The sequence below is a fragment of the Heloderma suspectum genome, chromosome 1 (genome assembly GCF_057233095.1).
Source record: "Heloderma suspectum isolate Gila_16-S chromosome 1, 16-S_ref, whole genome shotgun sequence".
NCBI classification, from domain to species: Eukaryota; Metazoa; Chordata; class Lepidosauria; order Squamata; family Helodermatidae; genus Heloderma; species Heloderma suspectum.
This window is the reverse complement of record NC_139458.1, coordinates 112,188,556-112,213,132: the sequence shown is the minus strand read 5'-3', so window position 1 is coordinate 112,213,132 and position 24,577 is coordinate 112,188,556. Positions and strand designations below refer to the sequence as shown.

At 41.9% G+C, this 24,577-nt stretch overlaps 1 protein-coding gene across 1 annotated transcript in view; it reads left to right on the top strand.

Annotated features, from left to right (window-relative positions):
- The window catches only part of PARVA (parvin alpha), a 115,548-nt gene that overhangs the window by 53,838 nt on the left and 37,133 nt on the right, over window positions 1-24,577 (top strand). Inside the window, exons 2-5 of the mRNA XM_084853951.1 lie at window positions 14,780-14,869; window positions 14,981-15,051; window positions 19,082-19,184; window positions 20,547-20,687. Of these exons, the coding sequence (XP_084710077.1) occupies window positions 14,780-14,869; window positions 14,981-15,051; window positions 19,082-19,184; window positions 20,547-20,687 (405 nt within the window). The remainder of the gene's footprint in view (window positions 1-14,779; window positions 14,870-14,980; window positions 15,052-19,081; window positions 19,185-20,546; window positions 20,688-24,577) is intronic.

Below are 24,577 nucleotides of genomic sequence, written 5' to 3'. Positions count from 1 at the left end.
TTCCTCCTCTGTGAACAAAACCTTTTAACCAACCATTCCAGTGCTATTTCTGTATTTATTTGTTATGTCTCTAAATGTGTTATGTGGCAGATACGGTATTTATCCATTTTCACAAATTAAGCTATTAGTATTATGTTGCCTCTAAATCGTTTCTTCAACTGATGGGCTAAACCACCTGAGAGAGAGAGAGTTCCCACCCCTCCTTGCTGAACTTCCTGTTTTCACTCAGCTGCAAATTATGGGGTTGAGAAAGCATATAAAAGATGGAAAGACCAGGCTTTGAGTAATGTTGTGGACTTTTTCTGCTGGGGGGAAGAGTAGTAGAAGGCTTACTTTCATCTTAAATGGAAGTGTCTTATATGAACTGGCAATGTATCAATGAAAGCTCAAAGAAGACAATACAAAAATGTTTACAGTGCAATCCTATACATGTCTACTCAGAAAAGTAAGGAGGTATAGGATTACAGCCTGGGTCAGCCTTTCTTGAGACTAATGCATCACAATCAACAATCCAGTACATGTTTTTCCAGTTTATATGAGCAAAACATCTTAACCCATCTTTAAGATGCCCCCCTATCCTATTTTAGCTCTCCCCTTTTACTTTTTGTTTGAATTTGTTATTTCCTTTGTATTGTTAAAAAAAAAACGTGCAGTTAGAAAAACCATGAGCTTCAGGTTTTAGAAACCTGACTTTGAAGATGAGTTAGATCTCAGTAAGGTGGCATCGCCACATGACTAGTTCTTGCCCAGATGGATGCAGCTGCCATGTAATGAGTCTATATTTGGCCACCAAACAGTGCTGTGGCCCTGTAACAATCCATAATCAAATTCCACATTTTGTTAATGGGTACTATTTACCTCAGTATTTCAAAATCTGCATTTGAATAGGTTTTCACTTTGTCTTCACTGGTATTTTTTGAAGCCCATTAGCTCTTAGTTATAGCATTTCCCACTTCTTGTTGATGTGTTTCCATTCACTGTTGCCACATCTTTCTAGAACACTTGTGGTTATGGGCACACAAGCCATTGTTCCTGCAGTAGACGAGCAGCCCTGTTCTTTATCCAAAATCTGTTGCACCAGTCACATGTCACAACATCTTCCTTTCCCCCCTCCATCATGATCTCCCCATTAGCAATGTAAAACATAGTGTGGGACATGACAACACAGAAATTCACAATTGGGCTTGACGTAGCTCTTTGATTCCTTTGAACTGTGCAGCTTTTCCACAAATGCACACATACAGATATGTTCAATAGCATGGGGGACACAACGGAACCTTGAGGAACTCTACAGGCCAGCGGCCAGGGGATTGAACAGAAGTCCTCCAGCACCACCTTCTGGGTCTACCCCTCCTAGAAGGAATGAAGCCACTGTAAAATAGTGCCTCCAAGTCCCATCCCAGAGAGGTGGCCCAGAAGGATACCATGGTCGATGGTATTGAAAGCTGCTGAGAGATCCAGCAGGACCAACAGGAACACATTCCCCCTGTCTAGTTCCTGGCGTAGGTCATCCACCAAGGTGACCAAAGCCGTTTATGTCCTATAACAGGGTCTGAAGCCAGATTGAAATGGGTCTAGATAATCTGTCTCATCCAGGAATCCCTGGAATTGGGAGGCCATCATGCACTCCAATTTCTTGCCCAGGAATGGAATATTGGAGACTGGCCAATAATTATCCGATACGGTGGGGTTCAGGGAGGGCTTTTTTAACAGAGGTCTCACTACTGGCTCCTTCAGGCAGACTGGAACTCTGTCTTGACCAAGGGTGGCATTAACCTGAGCCAGGAAGGGCAAAGATCTAGAACATACATGGTGGCTCTTACCTCTCCGAGGATCCTGTCCACATCCTCAGGCTGTAGAAACTGAAAAGTATCCAATAACACTGGACAAGCAGGGGCCAAAGTTACATCCACAGGGTCTGTATCAACTATAGCATCCACGTCAGAGCGAATCCAAGCAATTTTGTCTGCAAAGTGCTGAGCAAATTGTTCACAGCCAGCTGTCGAGAGGTTTAAATTCTCCTCATGTGGGCTAGTGTATAAAAGACCCCTTACCACTTGAAACAGCTCCAATGGATGGCTCTTTGCAGACACAATAGTGGCAGAAAAAATATTTTCTTCGCTGCCCGTATTGCCACAGAATAGGCCTTCAAATAGACGCTAGCCCATGTTCGATTGGATTCACTCCAAGTTCCCTACCAACATCGCTCTAGTCGTCTTCTCACTCGTTGCATCACTGCCAGCTCCCTAGAAAACCACGGTGCTGCTGTGACTCCTAAAAGGTAGAAAAGCCTTCCATTGGCACCATATTGGCTCCTCTTGAGTCATACAGATCTGCTGATCATACAGAGCTGTAGCTAAGCAACAACCCCTGAATTCTCCCTTCCTTCCTACATAAATACCCCCCGCCCCCAATCTTGAGTGTGTCTTTTGTTGTGTTCTCTTCTCCACAAAAAGGATTCTTTGGCAGGGCATCGGAGTCTTTTCACTGCCATCCAGCTGCAAGAGCGGGAGGAAGAAGAGGGAGAAAGACAGACATGATATTTTAGTATAATGGACATGGTTTGAACACACACTTGCTGCATTCTGAGGCATTTGTTTTTCAGAGCAGCCCATAGGTGTTCAAATGAGTGTTTGCATTGGCAAAGTGATGGTAAAGAATTGGGAAAGAAAAGAATAAATGGGGAGGAGGAAAACAAAGGGGATGAGTGGCAAAGGCGAGTAGGAGATGATGCGGTGGATAATTCTGACAACTGTGGTGTGGGGTTCCAGAACTCTTGTCAAGTACATATTGGGTAAAATCCATAAGTCCTACTAGAGTAGACCAGAGGTAGGCAACCTTTGGGGTCCGTGGGCACATTGGGAAATTTGAGAAGCTGTCCTGGGCACAACCATAAAATGGCAGCCATGGATGGGCATGGCACAAAGTAACCTGCCCAGAGGCATTAATGGGAAATTCAGATGGCATCAGCTAGGGGCTCCCACTTCACTTTGAATAAATCTCAGCTTCCAGTAAGAAAATATAGAAATATTTTTAAATAAATATTGGGAGGAGTAGGATGTCTTGGTGGGCACCAACAAAGGTATCTGGAGTAGACCCAATGAAATGAATGGGACTTAAGTTAGTCATGACTAATGTAAGTCCCATTCATTTCAATGAGTCTCCTCTAAGTAGAATTTACATTGGATTTTACTCATTAACTGGACAGTGAAAAGAGGGTTGAAGGAAGGGGAAGTTTTTCCTAGTATCCTTCACTTATTTCTCAATATGTGCTTAACAAGCCCCCTCTCCCCCGACTGCTGCTGTAATTATATTGGACTTCATACCATTTAAAAGCCAAAAGACTCTGCAAGCCAATTGAATAAAGGAGGTTGCACTGTATGTCAAACATTCAACTTTCTAGAATGAAATTTGCCAAGATGGGAATGGCAAACTAAGTTTGTTTTGCAGATGGTCTATGAGTCTCATGTGGCATCATATTAAATTATATAGGCAGTCAGTCAGTTGTTCTACGATGCATTGAGCTAAGAGTTGCAATGTGCATTGAGTATTCTGTTGAGAAACGGACTCGAAAGCATAATACAGCTACACAGGACAGCAGAATTGAGAGCTTTAAACTGGGAGACTTTTTAGTCAGCTGATAAAATGAGGGCTTGGATAGTGTACAATGGGATGTGGAGCATTATGCCCCAAAGGTAAGGGATGCTACAACCCTTGCTAAACTACTTTTCATGTTGAATTGCTGTGACTCTGAATTATTATCTATCTTAAGCACTTAAGATCTGTTTCAGAAGTGATGTTGGCTTTTGTTTGGTATATTTCCGTTTTTCAGCTGAGTGGTATTATTTTGATGTTGCATTAGCTAGCTTTCACATTGTGATAGTGGTAGTGTAGAAGTCAGTAGCTTTATAAATATATATTCTGCTAACAGATGTTGTACTAAGGAACTGATTCTTTTCTTCCATTGAAATGTGTAATGTTAACTCTAGTAATCTCCAATCAGCAACATCCGAACTGCACAATAATACAAAATATACTTTAAAATCTGTATTTTTCACAACCTGCCAAAAAATGTCTGTTATCAAAATTGTTTCATGTTTTGTTGTAATAAAACCTTTCATAACCACACTGCCTTTTAATTTCAGCTCCTCTTTATTCTGGGAGTAGATAACCTTTCACAATTGTATTGCTATGTGCTTTATATTTTTATGTATTCTGAATATGTTTGATCAGGTTTCCCAGTGTGGGTGTCAGGGAGAGTACTTGATAATGTTCAAGAGGCTTTATTGTGAACAGCTGGCATGTGTTCTTCACACTTTAACATAAGAAACACTGGGGAATTATAGTGGATAAACTGGCATTTGTAAATTCGTATTTATGGCATTCGAGCTGATGTTTCTTAAGATTGAAGATCCTGGTTAGAAATAGTTTTTTTTGACGTTTTTTGCAATCCTGCTACTGTAATAAAATTATATGGGTAGAATTTGTATCAGAATTATTTATTAAGCGCAGTGGGTTGGACCCAGAGTTCTTGTGAACAAGCTGCTCCAGAGGGTTGGGGGACCCTTCAGAATAGTATGGGATGTGGTGCTGGGAACTACAGTGGAAATCAGTGGAAATTGCCTGCCCACCCTTTCCTCTAGCAGAGCCTCTGCTGGACCTCAATCCCATCCACAAATGGAAGCAGCCCATTCAGAGTTACCTTTCACAGAAAGGTAACTCTGAATCCAACTCAGTAATCTGGACACTGAGGGCTGTTCCCAGTGAGGCTTTTATTGTGCAATCACCCTGCCTCATTCATGGAATTTATGGAGGGTCAAAATGACACTGTGTTTTCCCCCTGTGTTTTCCCATCACTTCTTCCATCCTTTTTCTTACCATATAAAATCTGTTAAGGAAGAAAGACAGAATAGTGAAACAATGCCTTCTGATCGTTAGCACTAGAACCGCTGCGTATGGAAGCATGCTGAAAAGTAACCTACATGTGGGTGAAGCATTATGGCTTTAATTCTGAATTCAGTTACATGGCTTTAAATTTAACTAAAACCAGCAGGATTGTTGACAAGTGAGTGCAGCATTTCACCCTATTTATATGTAGCTGAAAGCAATTCAGTGTTTCAGTGGATGCTCTGAGTAGGGTCGCCTACCCGATTGTGTGTGTGTCTTTGACAATAGCTGGTGTCCATTGTTTGTACAAATTCCCTCTTTACATTTATTTGAAACAAATAAAAATTTGGAGCTATCTTATCTTTCCCATTCACTTCTCTGACTTGACTTGGCATGCCTCTTATGCTCTTTAGGTGTAGAAGTGTTGACACTATTGTCAAGTGAATGCCCAGCTCCAATGTTCTGTAGCAGGGTGACTAGGGCTTTAAAATACATGTATTAGAGATGGGAAAGGGAATATGTCAGTCTGGTGCTCTCCATATATTTTGGGCAACAATTCCCATCAACCATAACCATTGACCATGCTGGCTAGAGTTGATGGAGGCTGTGGTCCAGAACATCTGGTTAGAAGAAAATGGAAAGTCTACATAATCAGCTGAAGTAAGACTTAGGCTGCTGTCCTGTGCAAACCTATCTAGAGTACGTTCCTTTGGTTTCCAGGAAACTTGCTCTAAACAAAGTATGGAGTAGGACTGTATCCTTACTATCGAATCCTAACTTAATTCAGAAGTAACCTGCGAGGTTCACTGCACCAACAATTAGAATCTGAACACCAAAGTACAATACAAATAGAATCAAGATTTCTAATAGTGTTAATCACCATCATCATCATCACATAGATTTATATACAGCTTTCCAACGCAGTTTACAGAAATGCTAAAAACATAAAAACATAACAATAAAAACACAGTAAAATAGTCACTAGTCAATTGTTACTGGCTGGGTTACCTTTCAGGGAAAGTCTGCATGAAGAGGTGGGTCTTGAGCAGATGTCTAAAGATCAAGACTGAAGACACCTGCTGTCAATGGGCAGCAAGTTCCAGAGGGCAGGTGCTGCAATACTAAATGTTCTATTGCAGGTACTCATGAGGTAAATGTCAGGTGCATGTGGTATGTCAGGAGTACTCCTTCTGAGCACCATAAGGACCAGGTGGAGACATAAGGGGTGATATGGCCCCTAAGGTAACCTGTACCAAATTGTTTAGGATTTTATATGTTAACAACAGAACCTTAAACACGGCCCAGGAGCTTATTGGAAGCCAGTGCAGTTCTTTTTACAAAGGTGTAACATGCTGCCGAAGAGAGGCCCTGTTAGTAGCCTCGCAGTTGCATTCTGCACAAACTGCAGCTTCTGAACCGGGCCTAAGATAGCTCCACATAACGCACATTACAATAATCCAGTTTTGAGGCTACTGATGCTTAAACCACTGTGGCCAAGCTATCATGGTCCAGGCCATAGCTGGTGAACCAGTCGGAACTGGTAAAAGGTGCTCCTGGCCACCAAGGCTACCTGAGCCTCTGATGACAAAGATGGATCCAGGAGCACCCCCAAGCTACGCACCTCTCCCTTCAGGGGAACCCCATCCAGGACAGACAACTGACCTATTTCCCGGACCTCTGAGCCACCTCCCCACAGTGCTTACATCTTCCCAGGATTCAAACTCAGTTTATTGGCCCTCATCAAACCCACCACTATATCCACGCACCAGTCCGGACCTTGCACGTCCACGTATCAGATGTTATGGAGAATTAGAGGCTGGGTGTCATCTGCATACTGATGGCACCTCATTCCAAATCCCCAGATAAATCCCAGTGGCTTCATATCAATGTTAAATCGCATTGGGGACAGAATGGTGCACCACATAGCACAAGTGCCAGTCAGCTGAACTGCACTCCCGCAACACCATTCTCCAAGTTCAGTCCCATAGGTAAGAATGGAACCACTGAAATGCAGTGCCCCGATACCTGTCCCACGAAGCTGGTCCAGGGGGATACCATGGTCAGTGATATCAAAAGGTGCAGAGAGATAGAGTAAGAGGAGCAGGTTGTACTTCCCCCATCCCTCTCCCGACAAAAATCATCCAACGGGGTCCCAAAAACCAGGCCTGACTCCAGATCTAGATGATCAGTTTTATCCAATAATACTTGAAGTTGCCCAGCCACAACCTTCTCAATCACCTTCTCTAAAAACGGGGAATTCACAGCTGTGCGATAGCTATCATAAATCCTTGGGTCCAGAGAGGGCAGTTGAACTACCACCTCCTTCAAGATTCCATCTTTTTTTTCCAACAATGCCTCTGAAAATGATACTACTTCATGATGTAGTGTCATTCTATTCTAAGGAAGACATTGTGGAGGGAAATGGCATCCCACTGCTGGTGACCCTTGCAGCTCCATCACTGCTTGCAGTGGCTAATTGATCTAAAGAAAGAATACCTCTCTCCCCACCTTGCAAAAAGGACTATGCCACCAAGCCTGAATATGTTTAGAATTTCTCCTTGCCCCCATTTCCCATCCTCCAAAATCTCCAAATCCCCTTTTGTACCCTGAGAATGGGGCCATTTTCAGTTCAGTCCAATGAAGAAAATATGTAATGAAAGCATACTCTAGAGATCAGTAAGTGGAAGTTCACCAAGTAAAGACTAGGTGCTGTTTAATGATGCTATTGAATCAAACTAAAGGAATCTGTGGAATCCTTGGATCCTATTTTAAATAGATTCTGTTTCACTGTCTCCTTTTTGTCAACCACAGTGGAATGCTTAGCAGAGCCTTTGTCCAGGAGGGCATTTGTCCAAAAGCTTAATTTGAAAGAATGAAGTTTAAGGCGCAAAATATATTGCTGGGAAAGAAAGTGCAGCAGAAGTAGGTATGGATAAAGTGGAAACTGTTCTGAGCTATTTGTGAATTTGAAAACTCTTGACATCTCAAAGTCTCTTTTCAAATTTGGCATGCCCATTTTAGTGCCCCAAGTTATATGTTGGCACGGTGTACCTTGGTGGTAGTTGATGTAGCCTTACTCAACCTGGAGCCCTCCAGGTGTTTTAGACTACAACTCCCAGCACCCCTGACCATTGGTCATACTGGCTGGGGATGATGGGAGTTGTAGTTTAAAACATCTGGAGGGCAGGGACCAGATTAAGGAAGGGTGGACTGCAGCCACCTTCTAATGGCTTCTCTCTCATTGAAGAACCCTTTGGTGACAATAGCAGCATGCTCCCCGTAGGCCATCTAAGTTTGGGTGATCTAAGTTTGGGTGATCTTAGGTCATCTAAGGTGAACTTTTCCTGTAGGTTGGTGATGTTTCAGAGTCACCCTGATGCCCAGTTCCAACCCCTAGGATCTCCACTTTGTTGTGCAACCTTACAAGATTCATGCAGATGAAGGATAAGGAGTTTACACAGCTGGGAATGGAATTTGTGCAAGGTTACTATGCACTACCTCATTCTGTGTAAAGAGGAGATGTTTGTCTTTCTACCCTTCCTCCCTCTTGAGTGAGAATAAGAGTAACTTGTAGGTATGGTGCAAACAAAATCATAATGAAGCATTGGTGAGAACTGAATGAGTTCATTCGTGAAATTTTACCACAGGAATAATTTTATAGTGAACATCATTTGGTTATTGTCCTCTTGGTCAACAACTTCGTAATATTTATTAACTCCATTTAACTGAAGGCTGGAAAAAAATAGTGGATCAGCCAGATGCCACAAATACTGCTCTGCTGAACAACTTTGGGCAGTTGAGAAAAATTCAAGGCATTAAGCCTTTAATTTGTATTGTACACAAAACGATTAGATTGTGTTGTTTTGTCTGCCTTCCTTTTTGTTATGTTTTATTTAAGTGAGAAATGAGGCAGCTGCAGAAAATGGGTCCTTTCTGGAGAATGTGTACTAATGCATCACCATCAGATTGATGCATGCTGTTTGCATATTCACTTTTACAAGTGATTGGCTAGGAGTCAGCAGTTAATGGATTAGGGACAGAGTTCTGCTACAGATGGTTCCCTGAAAAACATTTTCAATTGTAAACATATCTGTGTTCATTTATATTATGTCTTTTGAAAATGAAAGGATAGTTACTGCATAACAATGTCAGGTTTACATTCTGAAGACACAGTTTCAAATGATCACCTCATAAAAAGCCCATCTGTGTAGCTGCAAATATATGCTTACGAGTTTTGTGAAGTCAATATTTAATTTCCGATCACACATTTTAAAATTTAACCATTTGTTCTGTCTAGAGCTGTGCACAAATGGCCTCTTGAAATTCTCCACCTCAGCTGCGGGCAGAGAAATTTGGGAGATAATTTCACCAAATTTCTCTAGGGGGAGGATAAACTCTCAGCAGTTTCTTCCAGGTAGGGCTCCCTATTGGCAGGGCTCGTAGCACAGCTTATTTCTTTTTTCCTAAGGGTTTCGGGTATTTTTGTGCTGCAACAGCATCAACTGTCTTGGCAAGCTGGCCCCCATTTTGCATCCACTGGAGTACAGGTGGGGGTAGTGTTGTGTCTAGCTCCAGGGATGAGGTGGAGCTAGTGCTATGCCAAAATCTGTCCTCCAATTCCCTGAAAGTTTTCTCCCCCCATGAAAGAGAGTTCCATTGTTCTGCCTCATTCAGGATGTTTTATAATTATTTTTGTGGTGCTTTTGATCTTACCTGATCACAGCTAGCCTCCCAGGCTGCCTGCATGTCCTGATCTGAAAAAGCCCCATGGGAGGAATTATCTCATGGTGCCTTAAGCTGGGCTTTAACTGAAGTGTGGGAAGCTGAGCAGGCTACAGGCGGCTAGAGAGATGATTGTACAATGAAAAACAACTGCTCACTGCTTGGCCCCCTCCTACGTAAGGTAAGCCCAAGAGACCCAACCCCAACCCATGAGAATTTCTTCACCATTGAATTTCTTTTCAAAAGCAGTTTCTCTTCTGTCAAATTGAATGGGAATGGTCAGGAAAAAATGTGGGAATTTTTTTTGGCACAGCACTATCATTTCATTACTTCTCTCAAAGCAGTCTTTTCAGTGCATGTGATAGCATTGTGTTTCCAAAAGTATGCATTTAGATGAGGTATCTAGTAAAGATAATTTATCTGTAATTTAAATGAAACCTAATGCATGGACATGTGCATTTATACTACAGCTTGATGGGTGGCATCTTCTTTTTCATTCTTACTTTGATCTGCCTTTCATTTTTACATGGTCCATGGGATTTCTCAGAGTTTAGCACAGAGCGTTGCCACAGAATTTTCCTTTCATCCTGAAAAGAAACAGAATCAAGAGAAATGAAAAGCATGTTTTATATTGCCCTTGTCCAACCTGGATCCTTTCAGATGAGTTGGACTACAACTCCCATTGGCCATACAGTTCCCAATGCTGGCTGTGGGCGATAGGAGTTATAATCCAACCCATCTGGAAGGCATCAGGTTGGCAAAAGCTGTTCTATATCATTAGCGTTTACTTTTTAACCAAGTGCATTAAACCTATGCTAAAGGCAAGTTTTTTTGCAGGGGGGGGGCTTTTCCTCTATGTATTTCCTCTATGTATTTTTTCTTATTTATTAAAGATAGTTGTATACTTACCTTTATAAAATCTTGTGGTGGATAGCTCGATGAAAATGTTGACCCAGTGTGCAGCTGCTGTGAAAAAGGCAAATTCCATATTGGGGATCATTAGGCAAGGAATCAAAAATAAAACTGCCAATATGATAACGCCTTCATACAAATCTATGGTACAATCACACTTGGAATACTGTGTACAGTTCTGGTCACTGCACCTCAAAAAGAATATTGTAGAGCTGGAGAAGGTGAAGAAGAGGTCAACCAAAATGATCAAGGGGTTGGAGCAACTCCCCTATGAGGAAAGTTACAGCAGTTGGGATTGTTTAGCTTCGAAAAAAACAATGGGGGAATGGTAGAGGTATATAACATTATGCATGGTGTTGAGAATGTGAATAGGGAGGTTTTTTCCCTCATAATAATAGAACCTGGATTCATCTAATGAAGCTAAATGGTGAGAAATTCAGAAGAGACAAAGGGAAGTACTTCTTTACACAGCACATAAACTATGGCATTCACTTCCACCAGATTTAGTAATGTCCACCAACTTGGTCTCAAAGGAGATTAGACAGATTCATGGACGATAAGGTTATCAGTGGCTTCTAGGGGGCTCCACTCTTAAAGGTGGCCTAAAAAGAGTTATACCTAAATAAATAATGGATATATATTATCTCCAGAATTAGAGGCAGTATGCCTTTCAATAGCTGTTAGTAGGGAACGCAAGCAGGAGGCTGCTGTTGCACTCATTTTCTGTTTGTGAGCTTCCGAGGGGCATCTGGTTGGCCAGTTTGAGAAGAGAATGCTGGATTAGATTGGCCTTTGGTCTGATCTGGCTGGGCTCCTTCTTACGTTCTTACTTTCTGTACTGAACAAAGACCAAATAAACTATTGCTGCCTTTGGAGGAAGGACAGCAATCATAATGAGCTTCCCAAATTTTATCAAGAAGAGGTTACGCCACTCTTACAATTTCCTTTTTGTTTCTCATGAGGCCAAGACAGGCACTTCACTAATCCATTTTGCATCTGGAGAAATTGTGGTTTTCCAGTTTCTCCTTTCGGCCACTAGAAATCTATGATTCAGCCACAGCTGCACCTGCTGCTCATATGGTAAACACTCCAACTATCACATGCATAAAAGAAAAGGAACAAATAGCGTGCCGTGTACAACTGGAATCTCCAAATACATCTTGCCAAAATGGCATCCCAGTAGGATAGTTTGATAACGTGTGTCATCGAAACCTTAGAGTAATGTAACGCCAGCCTGTGTCAGTATATAATTATTTTTTTTAATTGTAATGTAGTCTAGTAATAGACAAAACATCAGTGTTCCTTGTAGAAGTTTTAGTCCAGTGACAGACTGAACAATTAACCAATACATTTAATATAGAATCTTGTTATCCATTTTTGTAGCTCATCTAAATAAATGATTTGACTAATCTTTAGTACCTTATAGATAGTATTTTAAATGAAATTGTAGATCAACTCCATTATCACAACAAATATTTCAGAGATTGCACCTATTTCTGGGTTGAATTTTTTGAATCGGTAAATGATAAAGTTGCATATATTGCTATATAGCCTTCATTATTAAATGTCATTTCTCACATAGTTCTTCAGATAGTAACTAAATAATGGCCTCTTTCATCAGGTCCTGCAAAGCAGTTATACCAGTGTTAGCCCATTCTATCAAAACCAAAGGTTTTCTATCCATGTCTTAATCCTGGATTATCCTATATTTATAATGTTTAATATAAAGGATTATATGGGTCAAATTCAGGCATGTTGTCGCATTGTAACCAAACTTGTCTTATTGCTTTGATAGTGATAAGCACTGCAGCGCATGTGACTTATCCAGATGACATGAAGTTAATGCAAGTATAGCCACCAGCTATTGTCGATACCAGTAGTATTAGACCATCTTGTTGCTTTTGGTAGCAGAAATGCACAATAATATGTTTAAATACCCATGTTGTGGCTATATTATCTTTTTCTGTTCATAGTTCCAGCAGCTGTCTGCAACTCATTAGGGAGGCCCACTTCATATTAGTAACTGTAGTGTAAGCTAAAATCCACAGTTACATTGGTATAGAACTGTCATTAAGTAGATAGTAAATACATTATAGCCAGTACATAAACAAGACAAATCATATTTACAAAGGTTCTGAAATATATCTTGCCTCCTCTGTTGGCAGCTGCCTTTGCCTAGTCGGGCAAGATCAGCTACTGCCAGAAGAAATGAGGAACTGCTCCTTAAAAGAAGAAGATAACTGTAGCTGCTTAGGAGGTGTAGGTCATTAACAGCAGCTTCCCCTCCTTTCTCATCTCTGGTAATGTGAAATAAAGTGACGGTAAGCCTTCAAGGTAGAAAGTTTGGAAATCACTGGTTTAGGGAAATAGAAGTCAGTATCAAAATATATGAAAAAGGTCTAATAAAAAGTAGTATGGAGCACAAGTCAGCATATACTAAAGGAATTAAGCTAATTTAAACCTTGTGGGCAGCAGGATTTGTGCCTTCTGATAGACTCATCACTTTCCAGAGACTTTAAGGGGACTTGTCCCTATGCATTATTCAAGGGAAAAATGTGGTTCACTTGTTTAGATTTCATATTGTAGGCTTCTGACCTTGTATTCCTGGATCTTCTCGTTAAGAGAGAAGCTAAAAATAGTTGCTTCAGCATAGAGTAGTAGTAGTAGTTGTTGTTGTTTTTGTATTCTGCATGTTTTAGATCAGCTTCATCAAATTAGGGTCAGCTGGTCTGTTTTTCCTCTGGTGCAAAGACAGAAGCCCTCTAAATGTGTTAACTGCATGAAGGGGCTCCATGGATACAAAAAGGCAAGAGGACTATGCCACTGGGACTGTCCCCTTTCCCAGTTCCACATCTGATATCTCCATAGATGACGCCTATGTGCGTATACTTCCATGTGAGCTGGTAGGCTTCACCTACACAGACAAGCATGCTCAATGTGCAGGAGTCAGGGTGGCTCCCCCTTTTCAGACACAAGGACCCTTCACACAATGAACGTGTGAAGGGGGCTTGTGTTTGCTGTAAATGGGATGCTGCCTGATCCATCATTTCCAAATAGGCTCAAGTAGCATGCATGATCACCCAGCCAGCTTTGTTTTTAAGAACTATCGTTGCCTCCAGATCTCATTCCTAGGAGTAACAATAGCTTGTACCTGTTAGCACTTCCATTTCAGAGCTACTGTCACTGCTTAGGCATGATGATAGCTCCTTTCCTGGTGCTGAATTTGCTAGGCCATGTGGACTAGAAGTAGTTGGAACAGAAATGGCTCCAACTGAACATGTGTTTTTCATGTGATTGGCAGCACAAAAGCAGCAATGCCAGCCAGACTTGACAGGAGGATGGGGGGGGGGGAGGCTAAAGCCTCCTCCTCAGCTGGGTAACCCTGCAGCAGCCGCTGAAGGAGCCTCCCTCCCACCTCAGCAGTATGTGTGTGTATGGGTATATGTTTGCACACATGTGTGGCCCCCTGGTGCTGCCCAATGCAGCCCTGAGAGCCAAAACGTTTGTACAAAAAGTAGCTCTCCTAGTTGGAGATTCAAGGGGTTGAACCTGGTACCTTTTGTATGCAAAGAATGTGTTCTACCTCAGAACGAAAGCCCTTAATGTTATTTCCATGCCTCCTGTGGCTACAGGTGTTGTATTGCATCTTGAATAGGGTAACATAGTGAAGACAAGGGATATTAGGATGAATTCACAATATATACCGTTTGGCAGATTCAGTTTATATATGGACACACACATTTTTTGCATGATTATTTCAGTACAACTATTTTGTGAATGGCTGTTAATAACATGATTGTCACTGCCTGTACTTTGTGCACTTCATTTCCTTCTAAGCGCACTTTTTACAATCCTCCCCAAGCATGCGTATATGTACCTATAACACAGGATAACACTTGATGCATCTGATGGAGGAGTGGACTGTAGTCTGTGAAAGCTTGTTCCAACCTTCCACAACCTGGTGCTCTCCAGATGTGTTGGACTACAATTCCCATTACATCATGGTGGGAATTGTAGTATAGCACTATCTGGAGGCTAGGAAAGGCTGGCTTATGCCCTAATAAATCTGTTAGTCTTTAAAGTGCCACAAGATTTTGTTATTCTTGCTTCAGTAGACTAACACAGCTATCAATCCAGAAATGTGGAAATTAGGCTTTTAGTTCATGTCCTTACCGCTATTGAAAGGCGTTAAGAAAGTAACACCTAGGGGAAAAAAATAAGACAAATTTCACTAAACTATTTTCTTTTCCCCCTTCAGTGTCTGAACTACAAGAAGAAGGAATAAATGCCATTAACTTACCACTCAGTCCAATTCCTTTTGAACTAGATCCTGAAGATACTATGCTAGGTAATTTGAAATAATATTTTTCCTTAACCTAAATGTAAACAAAATGTCATAAGTTGTACCTTCTTTGTAATGGGTATCTATATATTTTTCTCCAATATTTTTTTCCTAAAGAGGAAAATGAAGTCCGAACAATGATTGATCCCAATTCACGGAGTGACCCAAAACTACAAGAGCTGATGAAGGTAATTATATAAATGCTTCCAAACTCTTTTATAAAAACAAAATCAATTAAGCTGTGATTCATAGTACCACTTCTGTGTTTATCTTTACTGGCTATGTATTGCCAGTAGACCAGATCCAACCCACCTTTCTCCACCACCTCCACACATCCTTTACTTGAAAAACATATTCTCTGTCTTCTGGAACAATTGGCCTGTGGCGCATAGGCTTCCTTAAGAGAAAATGGTTTGAGGACCACAGACTTAGTGTTGAACGGTCCGTACACTACTTTTTAATCTATCTTCATTTCTAAGTGGGCTGGGTGTTTATTTATTATATAAGGGTCATTTCACTCTTATCAGGGTCTCTAAGGCGGTGGCTTAGTGGTTAAGACGCTGAACTGCAGACCGGAAGGTCGGCAGGACAGCATTTCGAGACCTGAGTGCTGCGTGACGGAGTGAGCTCCCGTCTTCAGTCCCAGCTCCTGCCAACCTAGCAGTTCAAAAGCAAGAAATTACAAGTAGATAAATAGGTACCACTTCAGCGGGAAAGGTAACAGCATTCCGTGCACCTTGGTGTTCAGTCATGCCGGCCACATGACCACGGAAGCGTCTTCGGACAGCGCTGGCTCTTCGGCTTAGAAATGGAGATGAGCACCACACCCTAGAGTCGGACACGACTGGTTGGGGACACCTTTACCTTACCTTTAAGGCTATGTACAAGATAAAAAACAAGCGAACTAATATAGAACAAACACACAAAACCCTCACAGCAATGGTGCTATTCAGATTTATACAGTAGAAACCAAAACTGCTGCCAACAAGAGAAGAGCAAACAAGTTGCATTTTTCAGAACTGGCTTGGGAGAATCTTATTCTTCAGGATGCAGAGGGAAAAGAAAGTATTTCAGTTTCACTTGCTCAAATAGTGATGGGGATTCTTCCAAGTTTGTATTCCAATATATGTTTTCATTATAACTCTGCCTGTTTATTTAAATTTTAAACCTGCCATATTGCAATGCCTTAGGTAGATAATGCTATTTTATATATTTGATGTAAAACTCCGGGGGGGGGGGGGACCATGTCCACACAAACAAAATGGGGAAAGCAAAGAAGAGGAACAATTAAAAAAATTAAATTGAAAAGATTATGAGTTGGATACAAAGGTGCCCTTACATGAATGGAAGGGTCTTTGATCCAGCAGAGGCTTCCACTAACAGAATGGGCTGGGCGAGGGCAAGCAATTTTTTTCCAATTTTTTGTCCTCCCTGCACCACTCTCCCTATTTTGGAAAGTCACCCAACTCTCCCAAACAGATTTTCAGGAATCTATAAGAACATAAGAAGAGCCCTGCTGGATCAGACCAAGGGTCCATCTAGTCCAGCATTCTGTTTACACGGTAGCCAACCAGCTGCCCACGGCAAACCCACAAGCAGGACCTGAGTGCAATGGCACCCTCCTGCCCATGCTCCCCAGCAACTGGTGTACATAGGCATTCTGCCTCTGATGCTGGAGGTAGCACCCAGCCATCAGGACTAATAGCCATCAATTAGCCTTATACTCCATGAATTTGCCCAATCCCCTTTTAAAGCCATCCAAATTGGTGGCTATCATTACATGTTGTGGAAGTGAATTCAATTGTGGAAGCACAGGGGAGGGCAGCCTGCAAACGCCAGCTGAGTCACCTCCTGCTGATTAGGATGCGAGTGGGTCTAGAAAGAGATGTGCTATTCAGCTGGGGCTTGCAGGACCCAGTCCACCAGCTGAGCTCCTTCCTGCCCCACTCACACCCTGTTCAGGAGTTGGTGCTCCATGCAGGGAGAGACATAGAATTTTGTGCCTCTCCCTGCATGGAGAAAGAAAAAGAAGTGGGTGGTGTACGATGACATCATGGGAGGAGCTTTGATGCGGGACCGCACCTCATGATGTCATCTGGCCTGCTGGCTTGGTCCAGTGGGGCAATCCGCCCCCCCCCCCACAATGAAAATAGGTTGCCCACCTTCTCTGCTCTAGAGGGAAGGTAGAATCACCAAAACTCACCTCCACCTCAAATAAGTGGGCACAGGAGCACCCTTTCCATGAGTACATCTTTATTCGTTAAATTGGCTAAGGAAGTTTTCAGCAGGACTGTTAAGTTTCAGCTCATGTGATGGACATTGTCGTGTCTGGCAATAGCCCTTTTGCCTGTACACAATGGTCTATATCAGTGGGAAGAAAGCTTGCACATCATGATAGGACTCCATGATATGAATGGGTTGTTAGCATTTCGCCTGAATCTAGTGTTAGTGAGTTTTGAAGTGGAAGGAAGAATCATAGAATCATAGAATAGTAGGGTTGGAAGGGACCTACAAGGCCATCGAGTCTAAGCCCCTGCTCAGTGCAGGAATCCAAGTCAGAGCATCCCTGACAGATGGCTGTCCAGCCTCGTCTTGAGTGCCTCCAGTGTGGGAGAGCCCACCACCTCCCTAGGTAATGGGTTCCATTGTCGTATTGCTCTAACAGTCAGGAAGCTTTTCCTGATGTTTTACCAGAAAAATCAGGTAAAATACCAACGCTGCTGAAATCAGAACGGGACTGTTCTTTCTCATTCTGTACAGTAAATATTCTGCCAACAGTGCAATTAAGAACTAAAACAATCCTACTATTCACGAGCCCTTTCTACTAAGATAATTTAGGTTGCTTCTGAGGGCCACATTGCACAAAATGGAAAATAGTTTTTTCCGCCATACTGAGCTTCCAGGTGCTTACAATATATTTGATATCAACATGTGTGTCTCCATCCAAAATTACAGGCTTAGATCCTAACTTTTGATTCCATGAGTTGGATCCAACGGTGTCTTCCACTGGGGCAGGAAAACTGCTGGTAAAACAGATTTCCTCTTTGCCCTGCAGCTTGCAGTGCCCCCCACCATATGCTCTGGAGAGTTGGAGGACCCTCCAGGGCAGATTTTGTGGCCATGCAGGGGCCAGCAGAGAAGAAAAGAGGACGAGGAAGTCCTGTTGCACTCGACATCTGATCCGGCCCCGTGAACCCTTTCCATGAGCGCAACTCTGGTTTAGTAAAGAGAGCTAAAAGATAAGATCCAAGCCATAGTGTTCACTGAGGGTGTGTGTGGTGGACATTCTTAAAAACACCTGTTTTGTATCATATAAATTAAATCTTCAGTCTAGCTTAATTGTGCTTAAATTGTATTGAATTCAATCAGAATTAGGTGCATTTAACTGTGCTCTGGATTTCAGCCATTACATTTTAGTTGTGTGTGTTTTTTATCTCTGTGTGTGTTTAACTTGTGTGTTTATCTTTAAGTAGCTGTAAGCCTATCTTTAGGCAATGGCTATTGATCTGTCTGTCTGTCTCTCTCTCTCTCTCTCTCTCACACACACACACACACACACACACACAGAGGCAAAAAAGAAGAAAAAAGTCCAGGTACTAAAAAATAAATGTATTTGTTATGCATTTCACTGGAATCACGACAGTGTTCCTTGTATTTCAGAATTGTTGCTGAGGAAGGATTTCTCTCTGAAACGTGTTGGGCGTGGAATACATTTCTGACATGGGGAGTTTTTTTCCTCTTTTTTGCCTGCTAGTGGTGCCATCCTAGTTTTATGTTTGTTTTACTTACACACACACACACACACACACACACATTGCGTTTTCCCCACCCAAACAGGGAAGGCTTTGGAAGTGCAGATCTTACCAGATCTGTGCTTTCAAAGTGTTGTTCTCTCCCTGCTCAAGCAGGGAGCGGTCTAGCGCAGGTTGCACACTCCTGCTTTATAGAGCAAATTAATTTGCCCTAATGTAATATATACATAATATGCACATAAGCTCTCATTCATATGCATTAATGCCTTCAACATATACGTATTCTTTTTAATTCCTCTGATTTCTTCTTCTTCTAAATTCACATCAATTACTTCTTGATTCATCGCACGTTTGGTGAACTATTTCGAGTTTTTCTATTGTTTCCAAAGCTATGCTTGTTCCGATACCACATATGTATTTGGGATTGTACTTGTGTAGTATTACTAAAATGCTGTCTTTTGCACAGGTGCTAATTGACTGGATTAATGATGTGTTAGTGGGAGAAAGAATCATTGTAAAAGACCTAGCTGAAGACCTGTATGATGGACAAGTACTGCAGAAACTCTTTGGTAAGAAGTAATTTTATGTGCACTGTTGGAGACATTGTCATTGTGTGGGTTGCTTATTTGCAGTTAGTTGCATATAATCAATGGACTTCAGGATACTCCCATTTAAACAGCACTTTCTAGTATACTATATATGACGTTAGCGGGGATATATCTAATCTTAAACTATTCCTCTGTTTATCTTACACTTTCAGGATAGAATCTGTAAGAAGATTTTCTTTCTTTCTTTCTTTCTTTCTTTCTTTCTTTCTTTCTATCAAGGGATAAATCTCAGTGATAGAATAATCAAGTCTAGCTCCAAAACTAGGATATTTGATCATCCATCTATCTAATACTGCTGGGTGATAACAAATAAATAAATTTGGTATTCCAGAACCTCCACTTTAACATAATATTTTAATATAATGTTCTTGTAGACCAGGAGTGGGCAACCTGTGGCAAGAGGGCCACATGTGGTCCACAGCCTAATTTCATGAGGCCCTCAGCCTAATTTCAAAAGCCCTCTGCATATGATCAGTTCAGACCTCTGGCAAAAGCAATCTCGCCCTTTCCTGACACCCTGCTGGGCAGGAAGGAAGAGGAAGAGAGAGAAAAGAGGGTAGCAGAAAGAGAAAGAAAAGGGGTGACTGAGAGAGAAAAAGAAAAGGGGTGACCCACCCACTTTTGGCTCTGGGCCTGCCCACCACTGGCTTCGGCCCCACCCCCTGCTGACATGAGGCCTCTGACAGATTACCCATGAGACAGTGTGGCACTTGACAAAAAAAAAGGTTGCCCACTATGCTTAGTTATTTATAATTTCCCCAAAGATTCTAGCAACAATTTCCAACATGTTTCTATCACACTTCTATTTATGTATACTAACAGAACAATCCTATGGCCCCTAGACAGCATTTGAGGCACTATGGGATGCTGCAGAGCCAGAAGCAGAGCTCCAGCCCTGGTGGAGGAGATCCACTTGTGGATCTCCCCCCATTCCCAGCCACTGCAAAAAGCTCAATGAGGACATCCTGATTTAAGATCATGGTTGGTGGAAACAACATGCTGAATACCATTGAATTCTGAATGGTGTCATGTATGGCCCTCATTGGCAAATACTGTGTTTTTAATAGTGCTGAGTATAATATTTAAGAGAAATAAATGGAAAATGGGTTGGCAGTATTGTGCTTTGCTAGAAAAAACAGAGATCTGTAATGGAAGACAAACGTGTCCAGGGCTAGAGAAATCATTGTTAGTTAATTCTGAAACTTCAGACTACTTTTCTACAGAAAATCCATTGTGGTATGCAGAACAGAATGTCTTCACACTGCACTTGGTGCATGGAATTGAGGTGTGGACTTGCTGCTTTTTCTTCCATTATCACTTCAGAGAAGCTTGAGAGTGAGAAACTCAATGTTGCTGAAGTCACCCAGTCTGAAATAGCTCAGAAACAGAAGCTACAGACAGTACTTGAAAAGATCAATGAAACCCTTAAACTTCCTCCAAGGAGCATCAAATGGAATGTTGACTGTGAGTTATGCATTTTGCAGTGGAATTTTCACTTACTGATGATGTCAAAAGTTACATTTTCCTATTGCATTTTGTAAAATCTGTGAAATTAGACAAAAGCTAGAATGTACTCCTAACTAGAAGGAGATTCAGCAATGTGCAAGTGTGCATCCAATTTACATCTAAAATTGCGATTTAATGTGTACAAACATATCGATAATTACTACATTACTACATAGTTAGTAATGTAGCTACCATTGACAAGCATACACAAAGTACTATGATGGATTTCTTAAAAGGCTGAATATTTAAGTTTGTTGTGCATGCACAGTATTGTGCAAGGGCTCCATATGCACATGGCAGGGATTGATTTCCCTAAACCTGGTAGAGTGTTTTCTTTGTTTTGTTTCTGTTGCAGCTCCCTATGAGATTTGTAGAAACTATAAATAAGAAAAATTATGTATGTAGGATTATGTCTTCCATTCCTAGTAATATATATCCCACTTTTCTATACAAGGATACTCAAGACTGGTTCACAGCAGAAAGAGAAATAGGCATATGTGATTTCATATTCAGGGATATGTTGTTTTACTACTAGCTGTTTCATCCAGGACTGCCATCCAGGGTCAACATCCTCTGGCAGCTATTGAGGCCCCAGCATCCTGGGCAGGGCCCAGCTGCTAACCCTGACACAGCTCTGCCGAGGATGAGCAATAGCAGCCACTGGCTTCTGCACTCCTTCTCTCGCTCTGCACAGCAGAGAGAATTTCCCATCTGGGACCTAGAATCACAGAATAGTAGGGTTGGAAAGGGCCTACAAGACCATTGAGTCCAACCCCCTGCTCAATGCAGGAATCCAAGTCAAAGCATCCCTGACAGATGGCTGTCCAGCCTCAACTGGAATGCCTCCAGTGTGGGAGAGCCCACCACCTCCCTAGGTAAATCGTTCCATTGCTGTATTGCTCTAAGAGTCAGGAAGTTTTTCCTGATATTCAGACAGAATCTGGCTTCCTGTAACTTGAGCCCATTATTCCATGTCCTGCACTCTGGGATGATGGAAAGAGATCCTGGCCTTCCTATCTGTGACAAGCTTTCAAGTACTTGAAGAGCACTATCATATCTCCCCTCAGTCTTCTCTTCTCAAGGCTAAACATCCCAGTTCTTTCAATCTCTCCTCGTAGGGCTTTGTTTCCTGTCCCCTGATCACCTTTGTTGCCCTCCTCTGAACCCTCTCCAGTTTGTCTGCATCCTTCTTAAACTGTGTTCTTAAACTGGACACAGTACTCCAGATGAGGCCTAACCAGTGCTGAGTAGAGGGAACTAGTACTTCACGGGATTTGGAAGCTGTATTTCTATTAATGCAGCCCAAAAGAGCATTAATTGCCTTTTTTGCAGCCGCATCACATTGCTCATATTCAGCTTGTGATGGACAACAATTCCAAGATCCTTCTTGCTTGTAGTATTGTTGAGCCAGGTATCCTCCATCTTGTAACTGTGCATTTGGTTTCTTTTTCCTAGGTGCAGAACTTGGCATTTATCCCTATTAAAGTTCATTCTGTTGTTTTCTGCCCAGCAGTCCAGCCTATCAAGATCATTTTGAACTTTGTTTCTGTCTTCCAGGGTATTAGCTATCCCACCCAATTTTGTGTCATCTGCAAATTTGATCAGCATTCCCTGCACCTCCTCCTCCAAGTCATTAATAAAAATGTTGAAGAGCACTGTGTCCAGGACTGAGCCCTGCGGTACCCCGCTCGTTACCACTCCCCAGCTTGAGAAGATCCCATTGATAAGCACTCTTTGAGTCCGATTCTGTAGCCAACTATGGATCCACCTGATAGTTGTTTCGTCTAGCCCACTTTTAGCTACTTTGATCATCAGGATATCATGGGGCACTTTGTCGAAAGCTTTGCTGAAGTCGAGGTATATTTTGTCCACAGCATTGCCACAGTCCACAAGGGAGGTTACCTGATCAAAAAATGAGCGCATATTCGTCTGGCAAGATTTGTTCTTGGCAAATCCATATTGGCTTCGAGTAATCACTTCATCGTTTTCAAGGGGCTTACAGATGGATTCCTTTATCATCTGCTCCATAATTTTCCCAGGGATTGATGTCATACTAATTGGTCTGTAGTTCCCAGGTTTTTCTTTTTTGCCCTTTTTGAAGACAGGGACAATATTAGCCCTCCTCCAGACATCTGGCACTTCACCCATCCTCCATGATTTCTCAAAGATAATAGACAGTGGTTCTGAGAGCTCTTCTGCCAGTTCCTTTTTTAATCTAGGATGCAATTCATCTGGCCCTGGAGATTTGAACTCATTAAAAGTAATTATGTGTTCCTTGACCTATCAATCTGAAGCTGCAATCCTGCCCCTTCAGCCTTTATTTCGCCTTTGCCAGGGGGGTTCTAGACCCTATTCTGGGAGAAGACTGAGCCAAAGTAGGAATTGAGCACCTCTGCCTTTCCTTTGTCACCTGTTAAAATTTTGCCATTCTTATTTAATAGTTGAACCACCATTTCTTTCCTCTGTCTTTTACTATGCATGTATCTGAAGAAAGCCTTTTTGTTTCTTTTAGCATTCCTCACTAAGCTCAGCTCGTTCTCAGCTTTGGCCTTCCTGATGCCACCCCTGCAATTCTGTGCTACCTGCCTGTACTCTTCCTTTGTCTCTTGGCCTTCCTTCCATTTCCTATACATGTGCTTTTTTGTTTTCAGGTCATCTCTAAGCTTTTTGTGAAGCCACATTGGCTTCTTCTGTTGTCTTCCACCTTTTTTTTCTTGTTGGAATTGTGCCTTTAGAATTTCCTTTTTTTTAAAACTCCCACCCATCTTGGACTCCTTTTCTCGTTAGAGTCGCTCACCATGGGACCTTACTTATCATTGTTCTGAGTTTATTACAGTTGGCTTTCCTAAAATTCAGGGTATGTGTTTGGCTAAACTCGGCTTTTGCTTCCTTTAGAACCTAGAACTCAAGTATAACGTGGTCACTTTCCCCCAGAGTTCCCGTAACTGCTACTTTATCCACTAAGTCATCTCTGTTGGTTAGGATCAAGTCAAGGATAGCCAATCCTCTAATTCCTTCCTCTACTTTCTGTAGGAGAAAGTTATCCACCACACAAGTGAGGAATGTCTTGGAGGGGTCATGTTTTGCAGACTTTGTCTCCCAACAAATATTGGGGATATTGAAGTCCCTCATTACTACTACATCATGCTTTCTTGAAACATTAGCAATTTGCTTTTCAAAAGTTTCATCCTTGTCTTCTCCTTGATTGGGTGGCCAGTAGTAGACTCCGACCAACAGGTTCATTTTATTCTTTGCTCCATTTATTTTAACCCAGATGCTCTCGATGGGGCTACCAAGCCCATCCTCCTGTATTTCTGTGCAGAAATATGTATTTTTAACATAGTGCAACTCCACCTCCTTTTCTGTTCCTCCTGTTCTTTTTGAACAAGTTATATCCTTCAGTTGTTGTATTCCAGTCATCGGAGTCATCCCACGAAGTTTCAGTTACACCTATCAAGTCATAATTTCCCTCCTGTATGAAGAGTTCAAGTTCATTCTGCTTGTTTCCCATACTCTGGGCATTAGTATATAGACATCAAAGACCATGTGCTTTATAGTCTGGCTTTCATCCTACATGTTTCTGAAGACTATTACTGGGCACTGTTTGAGCTGTTCTCTCCACTGTGGTGCATGAGCCTTCGTCTGTTATTACCCCCATTAAATCTCCCTTCCCTGTAGGATTCAGTTTAAAACCCTCCTGATGAAATTCTTCATGCTGTGGCCAAACACATTTTTCCCAGCCTTTGTGAAGTGCAACCCATCCCTTGCCAGCAGTTCAGCTTCCAGGAAGTGTAGCTGTGGTCCCAGAATCCAATCTGTCACGTCAGTTCCACTCACCCGGAGTATTT